Raw genomic sequence first — 13,847 nt, forward strand, 5'->3', positions numbered from 1 at the left:
CTTTCCCATGGGTAACATCCACAGTCCATGTACAATTCAGTGAATTTGGATAGAGTTCTGGATAACCAGGGGATAAAATTGTCCCAGTAGGTCCTCTAACATCTCCACCACACAAAGCTAGAATTAACAAACAAACAAACAACTAGTATATTAATAAAACAATATAGAACATACAGCTTAAAAAAAAAAAAAAAAAAGAACAAAACTATCTTTTTAAAACTTCTGGTTTTAAAACTACTGAAAACTAGTTGATCAAATGATTCATCAATCTTACTTATGGACAATAGTCCATTTAACACAATATGAAAGGAAATAAAATCAAAGAATGGTTAACATACTTTTTGCTAGTTATTAATAAAACAAAAAGTGAGTTTCCTTAGCTGTTTTTTTCACATTTTCTTGTGATTCTATGAAACTCAAAAGTCCAGCAGGAGGATGAAGGCAGAAAATATAGAACCAAACAACAGCACTTTAGCCAGGTGCTAAGAATGGAGAGTTAAAATGGAATAGATTAGACCTTAGTATTGAAGAATTAGTGACTGGTAATATTAATGCAGGGAAGCATGACATCCTTTAGTGTGTCATGCATTTACATCTATAACTGACAACTGCCAATATAAGAATAAGCCATTCTGTAGTATCAATAGTGACTTTGTAATCAGCAATTGAGTGATATAAAAATTAAATTACCTCTTGAATTAATACAAAATACAAAAGTAAAATCATCACAAAACTGGCATAAATATCTTCAACATTCACCATTAACATAAGCCAATATTCAACACTTCCACTGTAAACCATAAAGTTTTCCCTTTAGCAGAAACTTTTGAAAAACTGTTGAAAGGCAGTTTGGGAGATAGGTAGATGGCAGATGCATGTCTGCAATTCCAGTTGATACAACTACCAGTTCCGGTTCACCTCATTGCTCTCCAAGCTGTTGTTTACCTATAGCTCATCTCTGTGCTTCCCGGTGGTATGTTGCTACATGAGCAAGGAAGAGGGAAGGAGGTTGTCACAGGCTGGAGAAGCAATATATATATATATATATATATATATATAAATATATATATATTTTTTTTTCTCTGAGAGGCTGCCCCACCAGCACTAACTGGTATAACATGCTTCTGCCCCTCTTTGAACATCATCAGCAGCTACAAACACAACACTCAAACATAGTACAGAGCGTGAAGGTGGGAGAAGTTTGCACTTCCAATATAATAACAGTACTCAAACAACATCCTCACACATTCAGTTTTATATTTGTGATGATTTGTGCTAAACACTGACAGGGTAAATTATGAAATGCATAACTATGTTTTTTTTTTTTTGGTTGTTTATATACATGTATATATATATATTAACATTACATATTACTCCCTATTATATGTTATAATGTGCTATATTAGCATGTTATATATTACCCCCTTTAGGGTACTGAACATAAAGAAGTATACATTTAATTACAGTTTTCTTATAGAAAATAAATGAAACTTGGATATTGTTACTATACACTTTATTCTATATGCTAGGATACAGTAAGACTGCAGAAAAACTGAAGATATTTGCAGTCTTAGCTGGGGAGAGAAGACAGAGAAACAAACTCAACATCACCCACACTCTGATGGGAACACTACTCCATTTATGAGAAAAAGTTTATGACAATTAAAGGTTGCTATTACCTGTAACCTTTAGTCTTTTCCCTACTCATATACATTCAATTAAAATAAATAAATAATACCCTATTTTGCCTAGCTAAATTGGTTTGATTGTTGTAGCTAACCACTTTCTCTTTGAAAGATATTTTTATCTGGGTAGCCTCATCATTTGTGTGTGTGTGTGTGTGTGTGTGTATGTGTCCATGTGCTGCTTTTCCTGCCAGCTTTCTAGCCTTTTTGGCCAGATTGTAAGCTAGAAAGTTGGAGATCCAATACCACAGGCTGAAATTTTAGGACCACTACTGCCCAATCTCATCATATTTGCCAAAAGGAAATGATGCTCCAACACATTTATTTTCCTCCTCATGATGAAGATCCAATGAGGTCAGTTATCATCTGATCTTGTTATATTTAGACATTAGCAAAATAGAATCAGGGAATGTTATAACAGCATGCTATTGCAGATTCTGATGGTAACTACCTACTTTGTCCACACTTTAGGTCAGCCCTATTAAGAAGGACTGCAATAGAATATGCAATCAATTTTTATAATCATGGGAAACCGCCCAAACAAATAATGTATTTTACAGCGGGTGTTTGAAAAATCTTTCAAGAATGCAAGTGATGACAAAATGTCTATGGCATTCACTGTAACTGTATGAAGGCTAGCAGATGGCAAACAAAGGCATCAAGGGACCAGCATGTTACCAAACAAAGCCAAGTTGACAGATCTGAAATATAAAGTGTGCACTGGTCCTGATAAGATGGGAAACAGCCAGAGCATATAATATCAAAACTAGTATCTGACTCTTTTTTGGAATGCAAAGGAAAACAGAAACATGTTAAAATGAAAACAGCAAAAGATACTCTTTACACATTTTTCTAGATTCTATAAGAAACATTTTCACTTCATTGTCTGATATATGGAGACATACTAAAACAGGACAGACTAAAAGTATAATGAATAAATAAGCAAATAACTGAAGCACTAGCTTGGCATTCTAATGTGGAAAATTGGGTACATGAAATGTGTTTTTTTGTTGTTGTTGTTGTTTGTTTGTTTGTTTGCTTTTTAATCATCATTTATTGTGTTGCTAACATGGCATTTAATTTATTTGTTATGTAAGAAAAACAGCTCAGTCAAGACATGCCTTAATCTTTTTATTTATTTATTTATTACTGTGTTTTGTGAGAAGGAATTAAAAACTAACAAAAAATTAACAAAAAATATCTGCATGTAATACAGGTAGATATCTGGATGTATAGTACAAAGTACCTTTATGTGATAATGGAAAATAATGTAATAGCTTATGAAGTAAGTCTTTGTTAAATGTGATTGAAGATTAAAATTTAGTAGTGGAATCAAGTGACTAAGCCAGCTGTTCAAGTGAAATAAGATTCTTATAGCATTGGGTTGCTTGAAGACTTTTGTTGTAATGGATCATGACTTCATCCCTTTTGCTCAGTAACAAAAGGAAGAGTGGCAGCAAGCAAGACTAGCTTAGAAAATTGCCCTATATAAATTTCCCTATATTATATATATGTATATATATATTTTTTTTCCCCAAACAATTTTAGAACCTTTACTCAGGCTACATATAAGTGTCTCAGTGGAAGGACACACTTAATCACTGAAATACATAACTAGTTGTAAGGAAAACACCTGACTTATGTCATTCATAAAATCATCAAGCTCCATTTCAGGAGCATTTTCATTCCATCCTACTATTATAAAAAATCACTGTTCCATATTAGAAATAGACTTATAATTTCTAGCCTAAATTTATTCATGGTTAATTTTCACCCATTTATTCTTATTATAAGCTGTCATTATGTTATTTTCCATCTTGGAAATTCACTTTGGAGGGCTGGCAAAGCATGACAGTTTCTAGCTTTGTTTCATTCACTTAAATGAGACAACCTTTCTTAACCTACTCTTGAAAGATATATTTTTGGTCTCTATGACCACTGTATTACCTATTTCAAGTACTTATTTATCTTTCTTGTCACAGCCTCTGTGCTACACAAACATATAGCTAGGACATTTTACAATAAAATGTGGCAGCAGTTAATAAGCAAGGAAGGTAACATTTCTGCTCATAGAAGTCTTTTCCCATTTTTTTGCATGTGTCCTCAGTTCTATTTTTTAAATGTTTATGTTTTACTGCAGAAGTAAGCCTGTATAATCTCCTCCTGCAGAGGTCAATCTGTATAGCTTTACTTTAGCACTTCTTTGTAGAAGATCCCCTTACCTCTTAATTGTATTTTATTTTATTTTATTTTATTTTATTTTATTTTATTTTATTTTATTTTATTTTATTTTATTTTATTTTATTTTATTTTATTTTATTTTATTTTATTTTATTTTATTTTATTTTATTTTATACTATGAAATAAAACTCAGCATCCACTACCTATGTTCTCTGTTATCTGAGGTCTCTGAACAAGGATTATGACCAATTTAAAATGATTTATTTATTTCTATGTAACTATTTATTAATTTATTAATTAAATTTATTTTAATGTAACTGAAGTCTACTTCAGACCCATGAAGGGTATAGCAATGATATGAAGATATCAAGAAGACTAAATGTGAGATAAAAGGGTTTGACCACATCCAAGGACAGAAAACTGTCAAGAGAACATACTTGTTATTTAATTAAAGCAAAAGAAAATAATACACATTCTACATAGATACGTGTATTGATGTATTTCAACATATGGTGTTCAATAACAATATAGAAAAAAAATAATAATCACTGACCCATTTTGCCTGACTGAAGATGGTGATATTTGTGAATTAGTAATGTTTTCCACCTTTTAAACTGATATCACCTACCATTTTCATAGATAAATTTAAAGTTTTTTCAAAAGACTAGCTCTAAGTCACCAACCACAACATGAAAACTAACCTGCAATGCTTTATCACAGTTTTCTCAAAAAAGAGAAAATATGCATAAGAATAGAAGCTTCTGAAAAAAGAAAAAAAAAAAAAAGACTTTTTTTTTTTCAGTAAGATGAACTTAATGTAAATACAAATAAATGAAACCTATTTGTTTTCCACAGTGATGGAAGAGAAAACATAAATTTATAGTTGATTAGTAATACTGATTGGTTTTACAAAAGGTTTCAAGCATTAGCAAGAAAGACTGGTAACGTGAATTCAGGAAGAACCACAGAATGGAAAGATAAACCTATTGTATGTGTTTGTATAAATATAAATCTATATACAAATACACACACAGTGGTCCCATTGCATTCAGCTGTTTAATTGTCTCTGACTTCCAAACAACAAACTAATTCTAAGTTGATTTTCATTTAATATGTAATTTGATTATAGAACAGAAATATAAAGATAGCTAAAAAAAATTGAAACAGTGAATTACAATTTAAATCATATGCTGTGTTTCGTAGATAAAGAAATTTCAGCATCTGGCTTCCCTATTTACACTAGATGTAACGTGTCTTAAAATGGGATGCATGCAAGGAGTAAAAATAAAATAACAATACAGGCATCCAATGCTTACTAACAGCTTCCTGAAAGAAACTTCGGACTTGAGTTATATTATACAAGAAAATAGCATAATAAAGTCTAGATTATTCATAATGAAAGCTGTTATATCTTTATCTCCTTATTTAAATCTAAAACATATCAGGACATACTAACACCTTCCAAGTGTAGATTCTACCATACTGAATATTTGCATTTGAATATATATTTTTAACAGTTGAAATTTTAATAAGATTATTGTTTTTATCTTAGAGATGCCTTTACAAAAATAACGTAACACCTTTGCCAGATCTCCCTGATAGATTCCTCATGACACTGCACAAGTCAGATTTCCTAATTCATTGTAACATCTTGGTGTTTTCAATATAATCATTGAAATATAGTCTTCCATCTAACTTGAATGTTTTTCTTGCTGATGTTCTCTATTTATTCATTTTCTTAAGCAAATAAAGATCAAGTGGGATGCCAATACTTACCCCTAATCCAAATACCTGATAAGGATTATTAAGTAATTAATTTCATGTTATGATGAAGAAAAGAAAAAGCACATTATACTCTTAATTATTTAAACATTTACTATTTTTTCCTGTCATATTTAACGGGATTAATATATTGCTTTGTATATTGTTAATATAGGTTTTCTGACAAATATTCACAGTTTAAAAGAAGATTTCTATTATAATATTCAAACAGAAAGTACACGATAAGACAAAATTTGCCACTTAAGCACTGGGAAGAGTTACAGTCAAATTCAAGGGAGTACAGATAGATACATACTGAGTAAATCATACATGGTTGTTACATAGGAATGCTATAAATGTAAAACAAGTAACATTTTTCTAAACAAAGCTCAAAAACATCTATTTTCTCTCTTAAGTGCAACTATTTTCTAAAGACCTGTTCATATTCTTATTAGAAAATAATATTTGTTATCTATTTGCATACTTGTTTTCCTAGGTATTGTGCCCTGTATTTAGAGCATATAAACCAAACTGCATCTGCAGATGTACTATTTAAGAATAAATAATTATAGAATAATACAAACAGGTTTTCTCTGTTCTGTGTGGATAAAAACAAACAAAAAGATACGAGCATTTTACCCACAAGACAAAGAAGGAAAAATATAGCAAAAGTTCAAAAGTTGAGGCTTTCATCACTGCCACTTCTTTTTAAAATAAATTATATATATATATATATATATATACATACATACAAGTATATATATATAGTCAATACAGCTGTCCAGAAATTGGTCACACTTCCCCTGAAGTACTGTTAAAGAATATTCCTAATAACATATTACTTCATTTTTTGAAGAGACTGATGGCTTGACAAAGATCATTGGTTTTACTCTTAGTTTTATGGTTGTGTAACATATTTTAAAACAGTGGAGCTGCTGTCTTCAAAACTGAAAGCAATTCAACTACTGGAATAAAAGTTTGGACTAAATCATATTCTGATGTACCTTCCAGCCGTAACTCTTCTATGGTCTTGTATGAGAGAATTTGAAAATATTTTCCTTTATTATTCATCTTTGAAAAGCATGAACAGCAATAGATAATATTATCCTCAAAATTTTATATTCAGAGATCTCTAAAATTAACATTTCAGAACTGCTTTGCTATTAGAAATATAAATGTGTGATTGCATGTGTATGTATGTATACACAGAGCAATGCGCAATACACTGACTGTGCATCCCTTATCCACACAGATACATGTAAAAATTAAAACTAAGGAAATGACCAATAAAATCCTTCATGTGTATCAATCATTCAGATATGAATGAATTATACAACCTGTCATGATACACCCCTCAGGCTAGTCTTTACAGATGGAGACAGCTGTTTTGTTTGTTCATTTTTAAACCATTATTCTCAGTATCCTCTAAATGTTCCTTTAGACAATGAAGTGTGACTTCCTGGATAAGCTTTTTGTGATGCTTATCTGTAATATCCAAATACTTAATGAAAAAACTAGCTTATACTCTTTCAAAGAATGCAATCACAATCAATGCAGTCTTCAACTCTGAGGAAGAACAGGGTCTGAAAAATCTAATTTTTTTTTGTATGCCTTTCTCCTTGAAAGCACTTGCATTCATGAATTGTCATGTTTTGGTTGCACAATTGTTGCTACATTATGTAATTATAAAAAAGAAATACTTTTAACTATCTAGAAATAACCCAGCTCCCCAAAAACTGATACAACAATATAACAAATGAGCAGGAACAGTTATCAACTTGTTTATTAGTGGCATGGTTAATATAAAGACATCCTCATAGTTTATAAAACCAACAGCCCATTGAGCAAATGCCCTTTTTTCCCTGGAGGTGCAAGGACTCTGGATCCTATTTAAAAACATTTCACTAGAGAAGAAATTCAGCAATAAAATTAAAATGAGTTCAACCATGAATTGATTAAATTTACTAGAATAAATGTACTCAATCCTGCCTTTAGAGCATATTTATTCAATGGACAATTGCCATTTAGCGATGTGCTCTAGAGAAAAAAAAGCTCATTTACTTAATGAATGTATGCTAGTGCAGCGTCTTGAGGAAGAAATTCATCACAATACGTGTGTTCATTTCACAGCGGAGCACAGTATTCATAGGGAGTGTGTTAATACTGTTTGTTTTAGATGGTTAGCATCTAGTGCCTATCAACATAAGCCACATCTTCTATTTACAGCCTATCCAGCCAAATATAGTCTCCCGCCTGTGAGCTATTGGAACTCTCATCCCAAGAATTAGACTAAGAAACAGAATCCTTTAGGTTTGCTGAATAGAGTGCCATTTTCAGGAGAGTGATTATTCACAAATTGCTGGTATCATTACACCCTTCCATGTTCAACATAGTCATATACAAAATATGAAACATTTGCTAACTAATTAAGCTAAAGGCTTAAGAAAGACCCTACTGGTCAAAGACTCCATAATCTATAGAATGAAATTCAGTGAAAACTATTATATTTACATATGGAAAGTAATACATCCATGATTCAATAAACATTTTTCTTAGTCTTCTTTCAAGTTCAGCTTTTACCTTCTGTTATGAGATGCTAAGAATTGTTCCAGGAATATAGATTATCACATGCTTTACATAGAATTTATGTATTCAGTAGATTATTTTTTTAATAAATGCTACCTTAGAATTAATTGGGTGAATTATTCCTGACAATATTTTTATCATCAGAAAAGCATGTTCCATATTCAAAGGAAAATATTTATTTTGAGAAGAAAACAACTAAATATACACCTTAATAAACAGAATATACTTTCTTAATATTAAATATAAATTATATTATCCTAAGAGGAAAAATGTCATAAAATCAATAATTCTCAGAAATTATTAATTTTTCAAGCAGATTCCGTAATGACATGCTGGCAACTCCGAAATATGTGAAATAAAAAGAAAGTTACTTGATACCATTTTTGTTGCGTTTAACAATCATAAGCACAAACATCAAATATCATGTGGCACTAATCAGTTCTTACAGTAATTTAAGGGTGACAAGTTTTGTTAACAAATTAGGAACACAGTGATCAACATCAAACTGGAAAAAACGCAGTTTTTGAGTCAGGTAGAAATAAACCTCATCTCATGTTTTGTATATCAACACCAAAGACGGATATCCAACCACAAATACGTGTAGTTTGTAACAACTTCTTTACAAGAAGATGCGCATTAGCCTTACATGCCTTGAACTAACAGGTAATCAGTTAGTCCATGGTAACATATATTCAGGTATACATATCTTCAATAATCTTCCAATTTAAAGAATTATAGAATCATAGAATCATTAAGGTTGGAAAAGACCTCCAAGGTCCAACCATTTTTACATCATAGACATTTATTACTAAATATCACATCACATATATCACAATATATCACAATATATAATCTTCATTTCATCCAACTATATTTTTTTCTTAAAATTAGAGGATTTTTAAGTTCCATTTAAGTCATTTGACTAATATTTTGGCAAAATGTGTAAATTTTAAGGTACAATTTATTTTAACCATTCACTCTTACCATCACAAGTAGGGAGTGGGTGACTCCACCAGTGATTTTTCTCACACAGCAAAGGCTCCTCATGACTTAGCCTATAACCTGGATCACAACTAAATGAGACAGTTGATCCTATAGAGAAGTCATGTCCATAACGGCGTCCATGCACTGGTATGCCAGGATCCAAGCAAGAGTAAGTATTAACGGTTACACCTAGATTATAATAAATGAATAAATAAATAAATAAATAAATAAATAAATTCTAACCAATTTGTTTGCTTGTTTGTTTGTCTAAGTAATTCTCTGTAATGGGGTGGTGTGGGGGAAAGTTCTATAAAGCATTTTCAGTGATTTATAAAGCAATTATAAAGCATTTTCATTGATTTATCCTTGACATTTGTTTCTCTGTGTTACCACTGTAGGCCATTATAGCCAATGAATTGCATTCTGCTGATATTGCAGACAAAAAACATTGCAGAATTTAGTGTAAATTTATGTTGATCCTATCTCAGTAATGTTATGCATTGATTTACAGAAATTATTTTTACATAAATTATTTTCAAATCTCATGTTCTTTGATATGTGAGATATTGGGGAGACAAAAAAAAATGCAGAAAAAGAAGTAAAGATAAGTTGACTTGATACAGAGAATATTTGTATGTGCTAAAAAATTAAACCTTTTACATTATTTCCCATTGAGAATACTAACTTCATTATGAAAGAATTTGGGGAAAAAAAGAACAAAAAACTCTAGGAATGTTACTGAGAGTTAACAAATTAGAAGAAACAGTTGGTGTAGGATCTTCTGGGTGTTTTCTCCTTCTACAAAAATTCGTACACAAAGGATATCCTTCCTTAAAAAATAATACAGTGTGGAAAAAAAAAAAAAAGCATAAAAAAAACACAAACAAAAAAGATATCAGCTTTCAATAGGATTGCTGAAGAGAAAAACACTGAATCATTTAGCATTATTATAATCCAGAAAGAGGAAAACAGAATTGCACTGTACTGGAAGCAAAACACAAAGAAGCAATAAAAATTGAACAAAAATAACATGTATATTAAATATCTGTACATAAACAGATTATGGTAAGCAGAAAAGCTACTAGAAATAGCTTATATAGTGTAAAAAGTATTAAAGATGCATATTTTTAGAATTCTCCTATATAAACTGAATATAGTATAGTAAAAACTATAGTATAAAGTATAGTATAATATAAACTGAATATAGTATACACTGCACTTTCATTCTTCACAAGTTTAAAGTAGAACTCTGGAATGGGGATCAATTTTAATGAAAATGCATTTTATAATGAAATTGAAGAATTCATACATTTGAAAAAATATTCAGGTTCCCTTTCAAAATTTAGTTAATTAAAAGAGTAGATATAAAGGTACTTCTAGTAAGTGCAGCTTTCCTCTTTTTGCTGTTCACATTCCTGAAGTGTAATTTCTACCATTAAGCATTATACAGTTAGCCAATTATTTTAAGAATTAAATGGTCTTTACTGGGAGCGTTAATCTATTTTTCCTAATGTGTAAGGATAGCTATCCTTCACATTTCATATTGATGAGAACTTAACAAAATCATTAATTCTCCACAATGTTAATGATAAACATGGAAGTACTGAGTGAAGTACTCAGTGAAGGCTGAGACAGTAAAGAATTTTGAAACAGTAGATTTGCTGGGATAAAATGCCAGAACTGTGCATTTAATGGAGTTCAAAGCAGCCAAAATTGTAAGAGGCAAAGGAAGGGCAAATGAAAGGATATTATATTTAATATCCTTAACATTAGTGATCATAAATAATGTGAATGGTCAAAAATATGGCAAGAAATTAGGAACATCTGAAAATTCCTTGGTGGTAGTCCCAACAAGTATGAAATAGAAATTGATAACAATGTGTTCTTGATGACAGTAATTACAAAAACTATTTTTCACATTAAAATATATTTTGGTAAAACAAACATATATTTAGAAAAACAAAAAGTAAATGACATGATAATATAGCAAGTTACGTCAATTTTAAGCATTCATAAAAATACAAAATCTTACTGATACTTTCTACAGTGTAGTTTATATGACTATAATATATTATATATATTATAATATATTATATATAATATATTATATAATATAATATAAGGGAAAATGAATACTTTTACATAAGATTTATAATCAACAAATCACATATGGGTTTTTAGATCCCTAAAAATCCATAATCGTGCAATTCGGTAATTGATTTTTTCCACTCATTAATGTAAATCACATTTCCTATTAGCTTCAGAATTTCAGATCCATCAGTCAGGACAGTAATTCAGACATTTGCTTTAGAATTTCGTAATTTTACTGATTTTATGCAGTCTTATACATACAAAAATACATTATATAAAAGGTAAGAAAAACAAGACATAATAGCAACATCCAGAAGAAAGGCATTTATGTGCCATTCTTATTTTCTGATTCTTAAAGCACAGAGCACTACAGTAATGACATTAAGTGAAATTACTATGCATTGTTCTGCAGTTTAATATCACCAAATCTTATTCAATTTGAAAAAAAATAAGAGGCCTGACTCAGCAATCTACCAAAGGCAGAGCATTTAGACATTTATATATTTATGCCCATGATAAGCAGAGAAGAGGAAATCAAACCACACGGTTCACAATGACTTACTTTCATAATGAATCTTGAATCCATTGTTAGAACGGCTGTTGTCAGTTGTAAAGAGGAGATAAATGAAATTGCTACTGCTAAATAGGAATTGTGGGACCTGAGTACCATTGTAGGATCCCAAAAGTGGAGATAATAAATTAGGTCCATCATGAACTTCCAAAACATCATAATTGAGTTCTGTCTGAAATCTGGAATTGAGGAAACATCCATAGGTACAAATATAAGAAACAGGTAAACCAAACACATAGCAAGTGTGTCACGTTTTTAAAACTATGCTTCTTTCCTGACTATAATATTTTAATTATTTCTCCACATATCTACTTTACAATATCAATTTTATTATTACATAATTAATACAATAATCACATTTCAGGTTTGTGTCCTGGTAAGATGAGAAATAAGTTTTAACTCCTTGAGCAGGTTTGTGTTGCAGAAAAGTAAACAAAAGTAAGAAACTTTTAGAAGAATAATAAAAAAAATCCTGGCTTGCTAGCAGAGATTAATATTACTTCCACACACTATTTTATATCACATAATGATTTTCATTTATGGAAAAATAAAGTAAATGATATAGAGAATAGGTTTATGTGTTCCTGTATTGTATCTATTCCATTTGGCACAAATATCATCAAAGTACTTTATATTACCAAAAATCATACTCTGACCACCTACCCTCAAAATTGCCTATAAGCAGGGATAGAACTTAAAGCCTCTTTGAGACTCCTGTCACTTTGTGCGAGTCAAGGCTCAGTGCAAAGTACTGGCAGAAGTTAGGTAAATAAATAAATAAATAAATAAATAAACAAATCTTATTTAGAAAGCATTACAAAGTGAAATGTCTCTTTGCAATCTGCATGTGTGCTGTCTTTGTCAAGAAAAAACAGAGTATGAGAAAGCTGCTAGATACCTCCTTGTTCTTGGTTTTGATGGTATCACCAGTCCCAAACCTCTGTTTGTTATTTTGACAGCAGTTTCCCTCTTGCAGTGATAGATCTTACATTAATCATATTGCTTTAATGGACTCTCTGATGAATTACTGAAAAACCCTTCCAGCATTAGAAAGAAAAACATTAACAACAGGATCTTTCAGATATTCCTAACTCTCCCTCTGATTCACTTAGATGCCTAATTCAGCTTTGTGAAATCCATTCAAGGAACAGAATGGCTAACAACAATGTACTGAAGAACTCTGTTTTGAGATTTTTGTCCCAGGAGCCTTAACCTAAAATCTAAAGGAGTCTGGCAAAAGAAGAGAAACCATATTAAACCTCCAGAACATGTTTTCTTTTATTTCTGTTCTGATCATATGAAATAACATAAAAAGAGTGTAAAGAAATAAAATATTAGGGAGTTGAAAAAATAAAGCAGGATAAGCCTAGAAGCCAGACAGCTGAAAATTTAGGGGAAATGAATGTTTTGGTTTTTTTTTGGCTAGTTCCCACATGAGCTCAGAATATGTTTCTAAATCAAAAATACTCTTTGCTTCTGTCAGACTACAGTGTTCTTCCTCCTTAATAAGCCACTAATCTTAAATTAACCTGGATGCCTTCATTGCTGTGTTAAGTCTATTCTTATGGAGGACTTTCCAACGTTCAGTCAAACAGACAGGAGTGAAACAAACTTTAATACAGAAGGAGATGCACACTTTTTTATCTTATTTGAACAGCTAAAGCTGCTCTAATATTTATAACATGCATTTTTGTTTTTGAGACAACCTGCCAACTCTGTGGTGTCAGGATATAAGCAGAATACCCAAACACAGAGTGTATTCTCATTAGTCAAATGTGACTAGTGCTCCAATCAGTAGTTTGCTGATTAACATCCCTAGCATTTAAAGGCTCATAATTAGGCTTCATGATAAACACTTCATTACAATGAAGAATGGCACTCACATTTCTCACTTTCATCATTTCAACTCAGCCTGCATAAGTACTGACTTACAACAGAAATCCAACAGATTATCATAGCTATGACTGTGTAAAAGGAGTAAACTTATC

At 30.9% G+C, this 13,847-nt stretch overlaps 1 protein-coding gene across 3 annotated transcripts in view; it reads right to left on the reverse strand.

The window, feature by feature from the left end:
* The window catches only part of CSMD3 (CUB and Sushi multiple domains 3), a gene marked incomplete at both ends in the record, with an annotated part of 682,849 nt that overhangs the window by 275,453 nt on the left and 393,549 nt on the right, over nt 1-13,847 (reverse strand). For all 3 annotated transcript variants that reach the window (XM_082754088.1, XM_082754087.1, XM_082754086.1), the window contains 3 exons: nt 1-117; nt 9,198-9,386; nt 11,851-12,038. In XM_082754088.1, coding sequence (XP_082610214.1) covers nt 1-117; nt 9,198-9,386; nt 11,851-12,038 — 494 coding nt within the window. The remainder of the gene's footprint in view (nt 118-9,197; nt 9,387-11,850; nt 12,039-13,847) is intronic.

This window comes from Aythya marila, assembly GCF_965140915.1.
Source record: "Aythya marila genome assembly, chromosome: 2".
Lineage (NCBI taxonomy): Eukaryota > Metazoa > Chordata > Aves > Anseriformes > Anatidae > Aythya > Aythya marila.